General features: G+C 37.6%; 1 protein-coding gene across 1 annotated transcript in view; it reads right to left on the minus strand.

Moving 5' to 3' along the window:
* Nucleotides 1-19,947, minus strand: part of THEMIS (thymocyte selection associated) — a 211,365-nt gene that overhangs the window by 161,338 nt on the left and 30,080 nt on the right. The window contains exon 2 of the mRNA XM_049902361.1: nucleotides 6,545-6,703. Within this exon, the coding sequence (XP_049758318.1) occupies nucleotides 6,545-6,703 (159 nt within the window). The remainder of the gene's footprint in view (nucleotides 1-6,544; nucleotides 6,704-19,947) is intronic.

Below are 19,947 nucleotides of genomic sequence, written 5' to 3' on the forward strand. Positions count from 1 at the left end.
GCTGTAACACTTAACCACTACCCCACCAGGGCTTCCAAACATTACTATATAGGTAAATATAAAGTGCAATATAAATGCATTTTTCTCTTTGCAACACATTCTTCCCCCTATCTGATTTAAAAGACAACTACACAAAGCAATGATTATAAATCTGTTCTGGTGAGCATACAATGTAAAAATGTGGAATTTATATGACTCTGCGTAATGGCTAAGAGCTACAGCTGCTAACCAAAAGGTCAGCAGTTCGAATCCAAAAGGCGCTCCTTGGAGACTCTATGGGGCAGTTCTACTCTGTCCTGTAGGTCGCCATGAGTTGGTAATTGACTCGACAGCAGTGGGTTTGGGTTTTTTTTTTTTTTAACAGCACAGAGGACAGGAAAGGAATGGGGCTATACAGGGAAAAGTTTTGTACAGGATTGAACTTAAATTTGTATTAATGCAAACTAGATTGTTATAAATTAAAATGTTACCTGTAGTAACCAGGGCAACTGTTTAAAAAATACTAAAAATTAAAAAAAAAAAAGTAAAAGAAACAGGAATAGAATTATAAGGGGGTTAAAATTGTACACTAGAAAATATTACAGAAATAAGTCAGAAATGGAGTAGCAGAGGAACAAAAAAGACATAAGATATATGGAAAAAAATAGCAAAATCACAGATACAACTCCTACCTTATCAATAATTACATTAAGTATAAATTAATTAAACACTCCAATTAAAAGGCAAAACTGCAGAATACATTTTTAAAAATCATCTCACTATGTTCTGTCTATAAAGACACACTTTATGTTCAAAGACACAGATAGGTTGAAATTAAAGGACGGAAAAACATACACCATGAAAATAATAACCAAAAGAGAGCTGGAGTGGCTATTTTTATATTAGACAAAATAGATTTAAACCAAGAAGTGTTACTGGTAGAAGACTATTATATAATGCTAAAAGTAAATTCATCAAGAAGATATAATAATTATAAATAGACATGCACCTAGCAACAGAACCCCAAAATACATGAAACAAATGCTTACAGAATTGTTTGGAGAAATAAACAATTCAATCGTAATAGCTGGAGACTTCGATGCTCTAATTTCAACAGTGCGTAAGACAACTAAACAGATCAGAAAGAAAATAGAGGACTTGAACAAGGCTATAAACTAACTAGACCTAATAGACATCTATAGAACAGACCACCCAACATCAGAATACACATTCTTCTCAATTACACATGGAACATTCTCCAGAATAGACTATATGGAGCATTCTTCATGATACATGAAATGTTAGGTCATAAAACAAGTCTCAATAAACTCAAAAGGACTGAAATCACACCATGTATGTTCTCTAACCATCAAACCCCAAAACCCATTGCCATTGAGTCAATTCTGACTCATGGCAACTCTATAGGACAGAGTAGAGTGGCCTCATAGGGTTTCTAACGAGTGGTTGGTGGATTCTAACTGTTGGCCTTTTGGTTGGTAGCTGTAGCTCTTAACCACTACACCACCAGGGCTGCTCTCTAACCACAATGGAGAGAAATTAGAAATCAGTAACAGAAGGAATGTGGGAAATTCACAAATAAGGAAAGATGTTTTAAAGCAGTGTTAGCCTTATTGAGTTTAAAATGTAATTGGAAGTTTAAGTTCAAAGTTTTAAATATAGTATAAATAAACAGCTTTTGCTGTTGAGATTTATAAACAGCATTGTGGCCTTGAGCTTTTTTTTTCTCCTCTAGTGCTGGTGTAGGATTACTCCTATGTCTAAAATTCATTTCATCAGCACCCAGACATCCTTTTTGAAGGAAACTATACCTAATCACTAACCCTTCCATTTTTAATTCTTAATTCTAATCCTTATCCTTAGAACTAGCATTGTAAATATATTTTTCAAATTTCTGCTCAATTAATGCAGTGTTTATTATGCCAAAAAAAAAGCTCAAAATGCTGCTGTAAATAGCAACTCCCCAAGTTAAACTGTTAGCCAAAAGCTAAGTGTCTTAACTTCTTGTCTTAGTTATCTAGTGCTGCTATAACAGGAATACCACAAATGGGTGACTCTAACAAACAGGAATTTCTTTTCTCACAGTTTAGGAGGCTAGAAGTCTGAATTCAGGGTGCTGGCCCCAGGGGAAGGCTTTCTCTCTCTGTGTACTCTGGCAATGGTCCTTGTCTCTTTGAGCTTCTGCTCCTAAGAAATCTTCATGTGGCTTGGCATGTGTTTTCCCCCATCTCTGCTCTGCTAGCTTGTTTAATCTCTTTTATATCTCAAAGTAGATTGACTCGAGATACACCCAAAACTAATCCTGCCTCACTGACATAACAAACCGCATTCCCAAATGGGATTATAATCACAGGCATAGAGGTTAGGATTTATAACACATATTTTGGGGGGACATAATTCAATTCATAATGCTACTCTAATAAAAACCATTACTTCTACCAGAAGATTCAAGTCATTTTAACTTACTAAATATTTATTGTGTGCATTTTCTCCTAAACACTGTGAGGATTATAGAAATGAATGAGATTCAGGTTCTGCCTTCAGCAACCTTGTGATCTGTTGGCAGATGGGGCCAGTAAGACAATCACAAAAATAATTTCAATTACATGCAAAATGTGATAAACACAATGAAAAAGGTGTGAAAAACTATAGTGATTCAAAAAGGGAATTGTTACATTCAGAGTACTTAGAAAAGATTTCTTATAAAGCAGTGATTCTGAGCCATGAGTTTTATCAGAATCTCCTTGAAGCTTTAAGAAACCCTGAAAACCAGAATTGACGCACACCAAATAAATCAGAATATTTTGGGCAAGTAACCCAAAATCAGGATTTTGTAAGGCTCCCTAAGTGATCCCAATGTGCAGCCAAATTTGAGACCCATGGTTGTAAAGGAGGTGAAGGAGGAATGGATACAACTGAGCAATAGGTAGTGTTCCAACTGACGGGGGTAAGATACTGTAGCACTTGGAAGATTCCTGCCCTTAATATAGCTAACTTCTTTTCCTTCTCCAAGTCTTCATTAAAGTATAAAATTCTCTGAAAATCTTTTCCTGGCTTCCTGATGATAATCTTAAAAATGGTAATAATAGCTGACATTAGTATAGCACTTACTATATACCAAGTAACATTATAAGCACTGTAAATATATGTCAATATTTAGTCCTCCCACAACTCCACGAGGTAGATATTACTATTCCCATTTTACATGACAGTAGACTAAATAAGTAGAGGTTATATAACTAAGAGTTGGCTTAGTATTGAGGATTTATCTTCAATCTCACTTAATTCTGGCTTCCATTGTCTCAATTCTGCTCCTATGACCTTCTATTGAGTTGTCTAATTCTGAAATTTATTATTAAGCTTTTGGATTTCTAGTCGATGTTTTTGTATGGTTTCTAGTAGCCTGTTTATTCTGCCGTTTTGTTCTTATGCTGTTTTCCTGAATTCTTCTCTTGCTTTGTCTGTGTGTTTCTTGGTTTGATCTACTGGCACCACTGCAAAATAACAGATGTTGGAGAGGTTGCGGGGAGATTGGAACTCTTATGTACTGCTGGTGAGAATGTAAAATGGTACAAACTCTTTGGAAAATGATACAGCACTTCCTTAAAAAGCTAGAAATAGAAATACCATATGATCCAGCAATCCCTTTCCTAGGAATATACCCTAGAGATTTAAAAGCCACCACACAAATAGACATATGCACACCCATGTTCATTACAGAACTATTCACAAAAACAGAAAGATGGAAACAGCCTAAATGCCCATCGACAGATGAATGAATAAACAAATTATGGTACATACACAAAATGGAATACTACACAACCATACAGAACAATGGTGAATCCACAAAACATTTCACAACATGGATGAATCTGGAGGGCATTATGCTGAGTGAAATAAATCAGTCACAAAAGGACAAATATTGTATGAGGTCACCGTTATAAGAACTCAAGAAAATATTTACACACAAACACACACACACAAAACATTCTTTGATGGATGGGGAGGGGAAAGCACTAATTAGATGGCAGACAAGTGTCAACATTGGTGAAAGGAAGGACAACACGCAATACAGGAAAAGTCAGCACAACTTGACAAAAGCAACACACAAACACCTTGAGGAACCGAGTTATTGGGGCTGGTAACTGGGGACCACAGTCTTAGAGGGTATCTAGGTCAATTGGCATAACATAATTCATAAAGAAGATGTTCTACATCCCACTTTGGTGAATAGTATCTGGGGTCTTAAAAGCTTAAGAACAGCCATCTGAAATATATCTGTTGGTTCCATCCAGTCTGGAGTAAAGGAGAATGAAGAATACCAAAGAAACAAGAAAAATATTAGCCCAAAGTACTAATGGACCACAAGAACCACAGCTTCCACTGGCCTGAGCCCAGAAGAACTAGACGGTGCCCAGCCACCACCACCGACTGCTCTGACAGGGATCACAACAGAAAGACTCAGACAGAATAGGAGAAAAATGTAGAACAAAAATCAAATTCATAAAAAAAAGGCTAGGCTTACTGGTCAGACAGAGACTGGATGAACCCCTCAGACTATGGCCCCCAGACACTGTGCTGACTCAAAACTGAAGCCATTCTCAACACCCACTTTTCAGACAAAGGTTAGACAGGCCTATAAAAAAAACAATAATACACGTGAGGAACGTGTTTCTTGGTTTAATCAGATATACAAGACCAAAAGCAAGGCGAAAAGACAGGAAGGGAGAGGAACTGGATGAATGGACACAGGGAACCAGAGGTGGAAAGGGGGAGTGTGGTGTCACATTGTGGGGATTGCAACCAATGTCACAATTTGTGTATAATTTTTTGAATGAGAAATTAACTTGAGCTGTAAACTTTCACCTAAAGCAAAAAAAAAAAAGGATACACAACTAAGATGTAAAAGAGATGGGACTCAACTATGATTCCAGAATCTATGTTCTAAAACATGACTGACTGAAGGTAGATTTTTTTTTCAAGCTTCCCATAGAACCCTAGTATATTTCAACCATACCATGACTCACATTATGTTGCAAATGTTTACTAATATATCTCTTCCACTAATCAATCATGCATTCAATAATCATTTATAGTGCACATTCTATATACCAGAAAATGGTATTGACAATACAAAGACAAATGTATCATATTTTATCTGTCAAGGAGTTTTAGTCTAAAGTAGGTGTCTGTAAGCTATGGTCCACAGGCTAAATTCTACTACCATCTGTTTTTTTTTTTTTTTAATAAAGTTTTATTGAGCTGCAGCTATGCTCACTGGTTTATGTATTGTCTACAGTTGCATTCACTCTACAATAGCTGAGTGAGGTAGCTGTGACAGAGACCATTTGGCTGCAAAGCCCAAAATCTTTGCTAGTTTATAGGGAAAAAAAAAAAAAAAAAACAGCCCTTTATAGAAAAAGTTTGCTGATTTCTGGTTGAAAGAATAAGACAAACAAGAAAATCATCATTAACTATCCAGTGAAATACATGCTTTGGTGCCCAAGATACTATGGGAACATAAAAGATACCTACATGGGTTAGAGGCTCAGAGAGTATTTCCCAGAAGGCATGATCTTTGACTTAATTTTGGGAGATGAGTAGAGTTATCGAGACAAAGAAGAGCAGCTAGAGTTGTCATGAAGATCAGACAGAACAGTTTAGCAGTGATACAGAGAGCTAGCACAGTGGCGATAGGAGTAAAGAGGGTGGTTATATTTAAGAGATATCAACTAATTTTATAAATCTTAAGAAAATACATGCTTGATTTCTTGATTCTCACCATCTAGCACAATTACTTGTGCATGTAGATGGCATTTACTAAATATTTTTTAACTGAAAAAGATTGCCTTAAATAAATGATATTTATTGAAAAGAAGACAAAATATTTGCCTCTATTAGTCCTTTGTTGTTGTTGTTAGATGCTATCGAGTTGATTCCTACTCACAGTGAACCTACAGGACAGAGTAGAACTGCCCCGTAGGGTTTCCTAGGCTGCAATTTTCATGGGAGCACATTGTTAGGTCTTTTCTCCCACAGAGTGGCTGGTGGGTTTGAACCACCGACCTTCCAGTTATCAGCTGAACATTTAACCACTGAGCCATCAGGGCTTCTTAAGATAATTAAATTATAAGAACCGTCATTTTTCTCCCCCACTATCCAAGTGAACAAGGAATAATAAAGCAGAAAATGATCTTATCCTAGAGTAAAAAAAAAAAAAAAAAGGCTTTTTTTTTTTTTTATTATTATTATTTTCAGTTTCTAGATATAAACCAACCAAACGGTTTCTGTTGAGTTGATTCCAACTCATGGCGTCCCCATGTGTGTCAGAGTAGAGCTTAGCTCTATAGGATTTTCAATGGCTGTGGTCTCTTGGAAGTAGATCACCAAGCCTTTCTTCCAAGATGCCTCCAGGTGGATTCAAACCTCCAGCCTTTCAGTTAGTAGCCAAGTGCTTAAGCATTGACACCACCCAAGGACTTCATAGATGTATATAACTCTTAACGATATAGTTTTACAAATGAGAAATGGTTGCAGTATACTGTACCTGGAAAATTCATAGGCAGCTCAAATGGTTGTGAAGACTGACAACCTTCAACGTCTTCACAAATTTCAGCTATGATCTTCTTAATTTTGAGGCCAATAATTTTAATTACTTCTCCTGTTGACAAACAGCATTCATTTCCAAACATTTCATAAATTGAGCCTGAAAAAAAGAAGAGCAAGACCAGTTAAAAAAAAAAAAAGATTTAAGCAGTGAAGAACAAGGTAGGATGCAAAGCCTAATATGAACTATTTTTACTCAGTTCCTCTCGGCTACCTACTAAACAGGAATTTAATCAAGCGTGACAAAATGTACAGCATGTACCAGAAAACATTAGATTTTCACTGTATCCACTGAGCAAAGTATAAACAATCTTATTTTCTTATTATTGCAAATTGAATTTATGGTTTCCGCAGCACCTTTAGCTCATCTTTCCAAGGTCAAACTAGAAACGTGTCTTCCCCTGCTGGGATTTATTTTCTATTTTTGATGGGTCGCAGAATTAAGCTCACATGAGTCAATGATGAGCTAAGTAAGTACTGTAAACAAGGTTGTAATAGGATGCAAGATACAAAGACAGAGGGTCTGCACACCAGAGATTTGTAATAAGAGCATCATATCTATTTAGCTGACCTGGTTCTCTTCATCATCATGAATATAAGACTTCTAGTCCATATTTAACTCTGGGTGTTTGACAAGCTGAAAACAACTCCTAATGTCTTTATGGCAATAGGGGGCAGACCAGCCCAGACAAATTGAAAAAGCTTCATTTCAGTTCAGCATTTCAGTTTTCTTCCCAACAAACCTCATATCAGAGATGCTAAAGTTAAACTTCTCATCCTTTTATCTTCCTTTTATATCTCCTGATGGAGGGGTAGTGGACAGTGAAATCATAAGACGAACGATGGAAAAGAGGATAGGCAAAAGTTCTGGATAATCTACCCTTATAAAAAATGGGGACAACCCAACAACCACATCTCTGGGATTTTATCACTTTACAATTGAACAGGAAACTAAAGGTTGATGTAAATATATATCCTTTTAACCTCATTAAAATATGAAGTATATGAGCACAAAATTTTAGGTTGTTTGTTTTCTGAATTGTTTTCTATTGAACTCCTGCCTTATAGACTCATGCTTGACATACAGCAGCTACCCAAAGCATTTTTAAGGCATGAATAGTTATCATAAAAGCTATTAAGCCTGATATCCAATCCAACTCTAAACAACTTTCCGCAATTGTATCAGAGTCTCAGCAGATAATAGGTGGCACACTCCTCAACTAATTTGAGATTTTAATAAAGGGTCAAATTACATAGGCATAGGCTCTAGAAAAGTCATTAGGGAGAGTAAAAAAAAAAAAACTCTAGGCTAGTAACAGGAGCTATGATCACCCTTAAGTCCAAACAGCAATTACTAGAACCAGAAAGACAGAGTTGTGTACAATGGAGTGACTTCAGAGGAGCTGTAGCCTTCATTCTAGGAACACAACCACTTCTAGGCAACCCAAAACATAAATGAAATGTCCTGAACTCACTCTTCTCCCTACATTTGGCCTTCTGCTGGGGCACCCCATTGGCCAAATCCAGAGGACAAGGAAGGCACTAATGCCCCCACAGAGGTCAGCATCCTGGGCAGAGACTGAAACTGAAAAATCCAAGACACCAACCATATTATCTATTACTTAATGAAGGTCACTTTTGCAGACATGAGAGTGTATCTGGATGGAGTTCCTGGGTGATGCAAATGGTTAATGCAGTTGGTCACTACATGAAAGACCAACATTTTGAGTCTGCCCAGAGGTACCTTGGAAGAAAGGCCTGGAAATCTACTTCTGAAAAATTAGCCCATTGCCATCGAGTCAATTCCAACTCATAATGACCCTACAAATTAGACATTGAAAACCCTGTGGAGAACAGGTCTACTCTGACACACAAGAGGTCACCACGAGTTAGAACTGACTCCATGGCAACTGGTTAACAGTTTGTCTGTTCCTAAAACTTGGAGGATACACTTCCACAACCTCCTCCTTTTCTCGTTGTTGTTGTATACCGTTGATTCCGACTCATGGTGACCCCATGTGTGAAGAGTAGAACTGCTCCATAGGGTTTTCAAAGCTATGACCTTTTGGAAGCAGATGGCCAGGCCTGTCTAACCAGGTCCCTCTGGGTGGTTTCCAACCACCAACATTTTGGCCAGTAGTTGAGCACTTAACTGTTTGCACCGCCCAGGGATTCCACTTTCTCATACTATTCCCTTAAGCTCAAACTTTCATTAACTTCAAGACACAGTGTCAGCAATCTCAAATCCTTTGTGGAACAAATTGAAGTATTAAAATAATAATAATAAATTCACAGTGACATTTCCTCTTATGAACTCAGAATGGTTATTTTCTATTATAACGAATTGGCCATTAATCACATACTAGCATTTTACATTTTTAGTATTATCTCAACCTATACTTAATTTTTTATGAGTTTAGTTTTATCACTCCCAATTAGATTCTAAGCTTCTTGAGAGAAAAATATAGTGTTATATTTTTGCATAACCACAACACATCAAACTTGCTTGGGCATTCATTCAGCACCCTCTAAAAACACCCCCACTACGTGTCAGGCATTGTGATTGACGGTAGATAATAGACATCAAATGCATAATCTCTTCCCCCCAGAAGCACTGCTTTGAAGGGAACAAACAAGTAAGCAAATGACTGCAAGAGATTTTGAGGAAACTATGATATGGAAATCAAAGAAGAGACCCAGTGGCACAATGGTTAAGTGCTGGGCTGCTAACTGAAAGGTTGATTGTTCTAAGCCATCAGCCATTCCTCGGGAGAAAGACCTGACGATTGGCTCCCATAAAGATTACAGTCTAGGAACCCTATGGGGCAGTACTACTCTGTCCTACAGGGTAGCTATGGGTTGGAACTGAATTGAGGGCACACAATGACAACAACACAACATGGGAGCAATTAAATGGGTAAGAGATTAGAGAAGGCTTCCTGGAGGAGAAGCTGAGCTAAGATGCAAGCATAGGCAGAGCGATAGTAAGATGTAGAATAGGCTGATATATTCTAGAAACTTCAAGTATTTATGTCTAAACTGTAAGGTGAGAAGGTAAAGTGGTAAGAAATGAAACTAGGGAAGTAGAGAGGGTCCAGTCTTTATGAAATCACCAAAACAAAAAAGCTACTCAAAGTCTCAAACAACCTCACAGAAAGAGAAACTACATTTCCATATCAGGGTCCAGGAACAAACACCAGTTTAATGAACGCAATGAGTCCCTAACTGAGCAGGTAATGTAAATCAAACTGACTGCTTTGTAATGCCATCTTTCTTTCAAAGGTTCAATTGGAAGTCAAAATGAAAAAAATATAGGTGAGATTACACATAATTTACAGAGAATAGAAGCCAGAAAATTCTATGAAGAGAAAATTCTGTGTGTTTAGTCACCACATGAAATCTTTTTTCTTTCCAAGCATCTCTCTCCTTAAAAAAAAAAAAAAAGTCTCATGCAAATATTTAACATTTCTCTTTAGTATTTGGAGCCCCTAAACCCTAAAAATAAAACCAAATCCACTGCAGCGGAGTTCATTTCGGCTTATAACGACCCTATAGGACTCCTCCATAGGGTTTCCAAGGAGCTCCAGGGGGATTCAAACTGGCAACCTTTTGGTTAGCAGCCATAACTCCTAACTGTTATGCCATCAGGGTTTCCTTGGAGGCCCTAGGTGCTGCAAACAGTTATTGCACTAACTAGCTACTAACCAAAAGGTTGGAGGTTTGAGTCCACCCAGCAGCACCTTGGAAGTAAGGCTTGGTGATCTACTTCTGAAAAATGGAACACGGAAAACCCTATTGAGCACGGTTCGATTCTGATACTCGTGGGGTCACCATGAGACAGAGGCAGCTACACGGCCACTGGTACTGGTATTGGCACTTTAATATTTTGTAACTTAAAGTTTTCTCTAAACCAGGAAAGCTGTTGACTCACATTTAATAAGGGTGTTCAAGAGTATCCAGCTCTAGAAAGCTGAGTCTATGATAGGCGACAAGAATACACAGCAAAGCTCAAGCCTCTGAAACTGGAAGGCTTCTTATATTTTGTTACCACCCATATAATGTCTTTTAAAATACATACTTTTCTCAGTAATAAGAGAAAATGGTGAATTTTAAAAATAGCTTACTTTCCTATCCCCAGAATAAGCACATATAACGTGTATAATTGCTTTTTAAAAACTTGCTGAGATGTGTGTCTGAAATATGCATTCGTGTATGTGTAGGCATACATATTAAAATGGTTTTCATTTCATTTTAACCACAAGACATGTATTTTGAATATGCAAATCTCAAATCTATTAAATCTTTACAGACTGATTCTTTCCAAGTCAGAGCACATGTATTCAGGATAATGCCAAACATCAGAGAAAGCTGGAACAAAGCAGCCTATTTTCAGTGATCAAACATCACCCCTGAAGGCTGTAATGAAAGCGCCATGTGCCTTTGAAATCACCTTTTCTGTAATGCTACTTTGCTCAGTAAAAACGACATATTAATACGCTTTTATGAGCTCATCCCTTGTTTGACAATCCACATAAGCAATGCTGTGATCACATCAGAACAGCCAAAATAATTGGTTCAATAGATTTTCTTCCATCTTTCCTACAAAGTTAAAAAGTGTAGCAGTCAGGGAAGAGGACCGTCCAGCAAAGGTGTAAGTAGAGTACAGCAGGTATGGCAGGTATTGCACTGGCCCTGGGCTCCTGAGCTACTGAGCAGTTTCTATTAACCGGTGCAGCCGGCAGAGTATCTACAGGAAATGGCGCCTATGGCAAACACGGAAATTGCGCCCTGTCCAAACATCTGGCACCCACTTTTAGATAACTTTACTATAATATCGGCTTAAAAATACAAGTCAAGCTCGTTAACATTTTAACTAACACATTACCATGCTTGAGGAAGGACGTCCGGCTGTAACAGGTTAATGGAAACTGCTCAGTGACTTCAGGGGCCCAGAGCCGGTGCAATACCCTACATACCCACCGCGACCCCCGTTCTCACTGCTCCAGGCTACTCATCCTTTTATTCCTCATCAACCTGTCAAAAATCCAGCCAGTCCTAAAGAGTATGCTCATATTCATCTTCCTCTTCTAAGCCTTCCTTGATCCCCTAAGTCACAATAAAATTTCTCCCCTGTGTTCAAATAACACTGGGCATTTCTCTCAATTATAGCATTCATCAAAGTCAGCCTCGTTCGGGCATTATTTTGTGACCACTGATATTATGTATCTTGAAATTTATTATCAGTTCTTGCAGAAGATACACCATCTTAACTATGTTATAAATATAATAAATATATACCCCTCCCCTCATATAGATAGGAAAGCCTGGTGGCGTAGTGGTTAAGAGTTCAGCAGCTTACCAAAAGACTGGCAGCTCAAATCCACCGGTTGCTCCTTGGAAACCCTATGGGGCAGTTCTACTCGTCTGATAGGGTCTGTTATGAGTCAGAATCGACTCAACGGCAATAGGTTTGGTTTTTTTGGTTCCCATAACCGGTTGCCCACGAGTCAATTCCGACTCATAGTGACTCAGCTAATAACACAGTTTTTGTCACTTAGATGCTTAGTGAATGTTAAAGTATAGCAGCTTTACTGTAAAATGGCAATAAATTGCCATAAATATGGCAGTGGTCCATGTACATCAGTAGGTTAAAGCATGGTCAGCTCAAGACTTTGGCACTGCCTATTATATCATTTGTTACATTTAATATCAAATGTACAAGTGTATGTCAGATCTGCTGGCCGCCTTGTGTATTCCTTAGGCAAGTAGCATTAACGGTGGCAATTCTAAAACATGAATCTCTATTTGTTCAGTGTGCCATTTTACCATTGTGTTTACCATTTTTTATATTGCTTGACTTCAATGGAGAGGTCATGAGATAATCACAAACAGTGTTGGAGGAGGGTAGAAAATTACATTTGCAAAGCATGGTTGATGCCATATGACAGTGTATATAAAAACAATTGGGGCTGCTATTGAAGATACATCTTTGCTCTGTGTAAATAGGTGTGATTATTCTTCGTTTTGGGATGGTACATATTATCAAGAAGAAGCACCCCCACAAAGAAAACATGTAAGTGAAATTATTTCATTGGCAATTATGCCCCTAGAGTTGGTGGCTGATAGGGTATTAAGAGATCATTATTATAAAGATGAGTTCAATTTTTCCAAATGAATCTTGAGATAGTTCACCACATGAAAGAAGCTTAAAGGGGGCTATGGTTCCAACAGATGCCCAAAAAGGGACTACCTCCATGCCCTGTAAAGGCAAAGACAAAATCATTTCCACTATATGAAAAATATGTCAAAAAATAAATGAACATGATGTTTGAATGGAATATGTGTGCATTTGTATGTGTGTGCTTGTGCGTCTGTATGTGTGTGTGTGTATGCATAACATAAAAATAAGTAGGCATGGAACAAGCTTGAAGCCTTACTGGGAACAGATTCTATCATTTAAGTACTGGATATGTCACAGAGAGGTATATGTGAACATTGACAGGAAATTATCTTTAAAGGTCATAGCCCCCCCTCAACCACAATATCGGTATAAAAAGTGTAAAATATTGGCATCACGGAATAAGAAAAACGATAACAAAACTAAGGAGAACTAAGGTACAGTCTCTCACACCTCTAAGAATAAGGAGTCCTGCTTGCGAATTGAGAGTTTAAGTATTATCCAGGAAGTCAAACCTAAAGCCAGGGATGTGCCAGAGATTGTAGTGAATGTTGGGGAGTCCCAAAAAGGCTGCATGTGGGGAATGAAACCCCCTATGGGTTGGAGAGACTGAAGCTTGTGAGCCAACATAGCAAATTAAAATAGTAGTAGGGTCAGAAACCAGAAAATGACCAACAATTCAACCATTCAGAGTAAAGGGCATGGCATTCAAATGACTCAGTTTTAGCGGTTGAGGTATAAAGGTTCGGTTTCATATACCAGCTAAAAACCTGATGTTTGTTTAATGGCACAATTTATTAACTTAATATATTAAATAAGGCTTTACTAAGAAGGTTAGTAAGTTGTTATGATGATAGAAGTCATCACTGGGGCTCTCTTTTTTTTTTTTATTGTGCTTTAGATGAAGGTTTACAGAGCAAACTAGTTTCTCATGAAACAATTAATACATATATTGTTTTGAGACAGTGATTGCCAACCGAATCACATGTCAACACTGTCCCTTCTTGACCTTGGGTTACCTGTTATCACCTTTCCTGTCCCCTTCTACCTTCTAGTCCTTGCCCCTGGGCTGTTGTGCCCATTTAGTTTCCTTTGTTTTATGGGCCTGTCTAATCTTTGGCTGAAGGGTGAATTGAACCTCAGGAGTGACGTCAGTACTGACTTAAAAAGGTTGTCCGGGGTCCCTACTCTTGGGGTTTCTCCAGTCTCTGTCAGACCAGTAAGTTTGGTCTTTTTTTGTGAGTTAGAATTTTATTCTACATTTATCTTCAGCTCTGTCCAGTATCCTCTGTTGTGATCCTTGTCACAGCAGTTGGTGTTGTAGCCAGGCACCATCTAATTGTGCTTGGATTACCCTGGTGGAGGCTGTGGTAGTTGTGACCCATTAGTCCTTTGGACTAGTTTTTCCCATATGTCTTTGGTTTTCTTCATTCTCCCTTGCTCCAGAAGGGGTGGGACCAATGGAGTATCTAAGATGGCCGCTCACAAACTTTTAAGACCCCAGACACTACTCACCAAAGTAGGATGTAGAACATTTTCTTTATAAACTATGCTATGCCAGTTGAGCTAGATGTCTACTGAGACCATGGTCCCATTGGGGCTTTTTTTGTCAACAATTATCAGAGTAAAGAGATTCTGAGTGTGCATGTGTATAAAATTAGCATTCCTTCCACACTTCCATAGAATGTTTCCTTATGATGGTGAAACAAATCACTGGTCTGCATTTTGACACTATCATTGACCAAATAGTCCCACATTTTACCCCAATTTAAAACCTTAAAATGACATCGTGAATAATATCAAAATTTCTTGTATGAACAGTGTTGTGTTGAGTATTGGTTTATTGTCTTATGAAGGACTTGGTTTCAAGTACGTTATATACTCTAATATACTTGCTTATGCTTTATACCCTAAATGTAAAATAAAGCTACTACAGACCTCTATAGTCATTTAAAATAATAAAGTGCTCTCCATGTTCCATTTCATGAGTATACTGATTGCTTTGCATATACACGAGATCCAGTGCACTATAATGTGTTCACACAATAACATAAAAATAAAGCTACACTGTACTGTAAAATCTCCCTGTTGTTCAGCACTAACTATTCTATTTATGAATTACAATTTACAAATTGAGAAAAAAAATTTAGAAACTTTTATAGAAATTTCAAGTTATTTTATATTCATTGAAATAAATAATAAAAACCTGTTTGCAATTTGCATGTGTTTATTTTTTATTTCATTTTTGTGATCATTTATTTATATGGTATTTTATTAAAGTATCAGTCCATGATAAATGAGAAAAAAGAAAATAAATTGGACCTTCACCACAGATAGTTTGAGAAGTACTTCCCTAAAACATTAAGTGCAGACATATGACCACATTCAGTTCAGGGAACTAGGATATACAGTCTCAGGGGGTAGAGAGTTACAGTAAAATGTGAACAGGAGAAAAGGAGAGTTAAAACTTAATAGGAGCCCTGGTGGTACAGTGGTTAAAGTGCTTGGCTGCTAACCAAAAGATTGGTAATTTGAACCCACCAGCCATTCCATGGGAGACAGAACTGGTAGTCATCTTCTGTAAAAATTATAGCCTTGGAAACCCCTATGGGGCAGTTCTACTCTATTCTATAGGGTTACTATCAGTTGGAATCAACTCGATAGTGGTGGGTTTAGTTTTGGTTTTATAACATAATATACAAAATCTTAATCAGTGTCATTAGCTCATCTATCTCCATGTCACCAGTAGTCTGGGTGTCCTGCCTAAAGGATATAAGAATTTTAATCAAATTGAGAGTAATAGCTCTAACTGCAAATTAATAAATTGGTATTCTGAATTGTTATATTCTTACAAGTTATATGAGGTAGTACTTGAACCTAACTGACCCTGGATGCTCTGAGTTGATGGACCTATACAGTAAAGGCCCAAAGCCATGAGCAAGAGAAACCCCCTAAGACATGAACTCCTTGAGTCCTACCTATAGGGCATGCCAAGCATTCTCCATGAGAGAAAGGGCAAATATCTAGAATACATTCTCCTAGTTTTCTCTCTCTTCACTAATCATTGGTGGAACTTTTCCAGCTGAATCCATATATGCCCTAATAATCCTCCGCAACATAAATTTCTAGGTGAATATCTACCGACAAGGTGTCATGCCAGGTATAAATTATTCCCAGCCCAGTCCTGCACTATGACTTATCTTGCTTTCTTTAAGGCCTCTTGGATGATATTTATTTTTAAATATTTTAATCCTTAAATTGGGCTAATTTACTTCCAAAGACTGAGTCAAAGGAAATCTAGCAAAGGAATACAGACTCGCTCAAGCCATCATTTTTACCAGGGTCTCTGTCCGAAATGAGACATAAAACATCTAGTTAAACTTGATAACAATCACAATTTTATATAGCCCACTGGAAGTTGTAGGATGAGTTTAAATTTTATTTATATCTCTAAGCAAAGTATTAGAACTCTAATGATCTCTCAAATCATAGACTCCTAGTGTAAGGAGCCGAAATACCATCTTGTACTACTAATGTATTACAATGACTGGGTCCCCTATACAATATCTTTAATAAGTGTTTTCCAAGCTATATTTGGAATCTTTCACTGATGGAATTCCTTTTAAGGTGACCCACTCTACTTTTGAGCACTTCTCACTGATAAAACGTCTTCATTTTATTAAGTACAATCTGTGTTCCTATAGAATATACACTTCAGAACTATTTCATGTGCTTGGGATCAGAGAGAAAACAGCTATTTAACTCCTCTACATAGCAGCCTTAAAATGGTTGAAGATGGTTCTCACCAGCTGCTTTTCTAAAGAATAAGCGTATCAAACAATTTGATTATGTATAGGGCACTGCTTACAGCGTATTGGCCTGTATTAAAGCTACTTGAAGCACAACACACACAAGGATGTAAATGCCATCCCTTGGAGTTGTGCAACATGGTATCCTCAAAAAGTTGTGCACTCCCGAGTCCCATGAGAGTCTGGATGTTACCTGTCAGGGATGTCCAAAGAAGGTTCTCTGTCATAAATAAGGCAGCCAATTCATACTATCAACATTTGGCTTTGTCTACCAATGAGTTGTAGTAATCCCTACAGTAGAAAAGGTAATAAAGCTCTAAAGCTGAGTAGAAAATTTAGGGAAATCTTATCTCATCAGTAGCTGGATTCCTCCCCTGCATCCCTTCTACCATTAAAGACAAGCCATGAGGATTACTGCTCCAGGAAGAGAAAGAAGCTTCAGTCATTGTTTAGCTCTGACACTCAAAGAATTTTTGAATACTTAGGGAGATAATTTTGAAAAGGTAGGCTTTATTCAAAGGGAAAAAAGATTTTTTTTTTAAATTCCCAAAACCTTCTTATGTGAATATAAAAATCAAGTTATGGAAGATTATTATATAGTAGATTGTAGACCAAGGGAGTCTCAGTGTGTGACATGAAAGAATTTCCCACCCTGCTGGAAAAAAAAAAAAAAAAATTAGGATTATTATTAATTTTTTCATCTCAAAGAGGATAAAAAGTCAAATTTTACATTCAAAAGTAATCCTTAGACCCCTTTAAAAAAATATCAAAGTTTTTTTAATTTTTCAGAGTTGGTTCTTACTGAAAGAAGTAAAAGCCAGGTCCCAAGGAAGAAGGTCATAGAATTTATGCCTTGAAGTTAGTTTGGAGAGAGAATAGAGGAATCCCAGGCTGTCTTCTGGGAGACTGGCTAGGAAGGAGAGAAGTGAGTTCAATGGTGAGTTATCCTGGAGAAGGGTAGTTGGGCCACATTTAGAAGATCAAGTGGAGAGGCACAGAAACTGCCATACATAGCCTACCCACATTCTCTATGATCAGTTTCAGGAAGCTGTGGTTTCAGACGATGACAAATGACCATTCAAATAAGCACTAAAATTCACCAGAAGAAACAAATTGGTACAAAACGTTTGTTTTGACTCTACCAATGTCCTATTCAGCCTATTTCTTAATAACCATTTTAAAATTTCCACTCTGCTGGGACAAATCCTTTGACTATTCCCTCTGCTTTTCCTCATTCTCAGTGCTTAGCAAGGGAAGGAAAAGCACCCTTGCTTTTCCTCATTCTCTTGCAAAGCACTGAGAATGAGAAGTATCTGTTGAACCACAGGAGAAGCTGAGAAAACAAATCCTCTACGGTTTCTCAGATCATTGCTTGATTTTCCAACAGTAAGGTCACGTAAGGTGTTCATGCAAAAAGACGTCCCTTAATCACATAATTTACCATGATCTAGGTAAGGGGCACATTAAATTAAAATCATTAGCCATCGTGAAATGTAAATTAAAACCATAATGAGATATTACAACACACCTATTAAAATGAATAAAAAAAGAAAAAAAAACAACTAGTAACAACACCAAATGCTGATGAGCATATGGGGAAATTGCATCCCTAACGCATTGCTGGTTGGTAAGTAAAATGGTAGCGCCACTTTGGAAAAGGGTTTGGCAATTTCTTAAACAAAACTAAATATGCAACTACCATAAGACTCAGCAATTACACTTCTGGGCATATCCCAGAAAAATAAAAACTAATGGTCACACCAAAACTTGTATACAAATGTTTACAGTAGTTTTATTTACAATAGCCCCAAAGTGGAAACAGACCAGAAGCCCTGCAGTAGGTGAATGGTTAAACAGCCTGTGGTACACTCATGCCATGAAATACCATTCAGTAATAAAACGGAACAAACTATTGCTATATCTACCACCTGTCTGTTGGTTTGTCATACTAGGGTGGCTTACTGGTTGCTTTGATGCTGGTTACTATGCCAGCAGTATTTTGAATATGAGTACAGTCACCCACCTGTATAAAATAAAAAACCCATTGCCCTCGAGTAGACTCTGACCCATAGTGACTCTAGAGGACAGAGTAGAACTGTCCCATAGGGTTTCCAAAGAGCGGCTGGTGGATTTGAACTACCAGCCTTTTGGTTAGCAGTTGTATCACTTAACCACTGGTCCACCAGGGCTCCAGGGTTGTCCAGAGTAGACAGGTTTCAGTGGAGATTGCAGATTAAGACAAACTAGGAAGAAAGGCCTGGCTGTCTACATCCAAAATTTAGTGAACTAAAACCCCTTGGATTACAACAGAATAGTGTCCAATATAGTGCTGAAAGATAAGCCCCCTAGATTGAAAGACACTCAACATACACAGTGGCCACAACAATGGACTTGAGCAAACCAAGTGTCAAAAGGTGGCATGGAACTGGGTAATGTTTCATTTTGCTGTACGTGGGGTTGCCATGAGTTAGAATGGGCTAGATGGCAACTAACAACAACGTATTATCTGACATCGCCTTTCCAAGATAATTTGATTACAAAATAAAAAGTCAGTGGTAGGAGAGAATTTATGAAGGTAGGATTTAAAATGTAGGTGATACAGCGTTATTGTTCTAAGAAAGTTTTCCTAAGGGCTGCTTGCAGAGTAGCAGGAAAAACTATGAAAAATGAGATGCTTTACAGGGTGCTGCGGTGATCCAGGTTTCCAGTAATGAGCTCCTGAATAGGATGGCAGCTGTAAACACTGAAATGGTTCACCAGAAACTGGCGGAAGTAAAGGAGAAAATTAAACCAAAATGATTTTCGGATTGGGATGCTGGGGTATTAAGAGAATGATGATGCCTTTCATGGATGTGGAAAGATTGGGAAGGAACAATGAGTTTAGTTCTGGATACATTGTTTCTTATGTCAAATGGTCATCCTTAAACCCAAGCGACCCTAATGAGTTCCACTTAAAAAATATTCTGAAGACAGGCTGGACAAGAATCAATTGGAAAAGTTTAAAAAATACAGATTCTTGAGCTGTACTCTAGAATTTCTAAATCAGTTTCCCCAGGGTAGAGCCCAGAATTTGGTCATTTTTTTTTAAAGTTCCATTGTAGATTCCGAAGTTTAGTTCAGTTTGGGAACTATTGTTATAAATCGTTAAATAGGTAAAGGGAATTCAGGACTACATATGTCAGTTTAAGGAGTCATACAGATTTAGGAGTTAGAACTATAAGTATAAAACAAAACAAAGCAAGTCAGCGACTCTGTGGAGTAACTTGCTTCACTGGGAGTGAGAATAGACTATCTGGGCATGAGCTTAGGTGATTGATTACTATTACTAAAATATGTACGTAATTTACTTAACATACC

The sequence above is a fragment of the Elephas maximus genome, chromosome 1, assembly GCF_024166365.1.
Source record: "Elephas maximus indicus isolate mEleMax1 chromosome 1, mEleMax1 primary haplotype, whole genome shotgun sequence".
NCBI classification, from domain to species: domain Eukaryota; kingdom Metazoa; phylum Chordata; class Mammalia; order Proboscidea; family Elephantidae; genus Elephas; species Elephas maximus.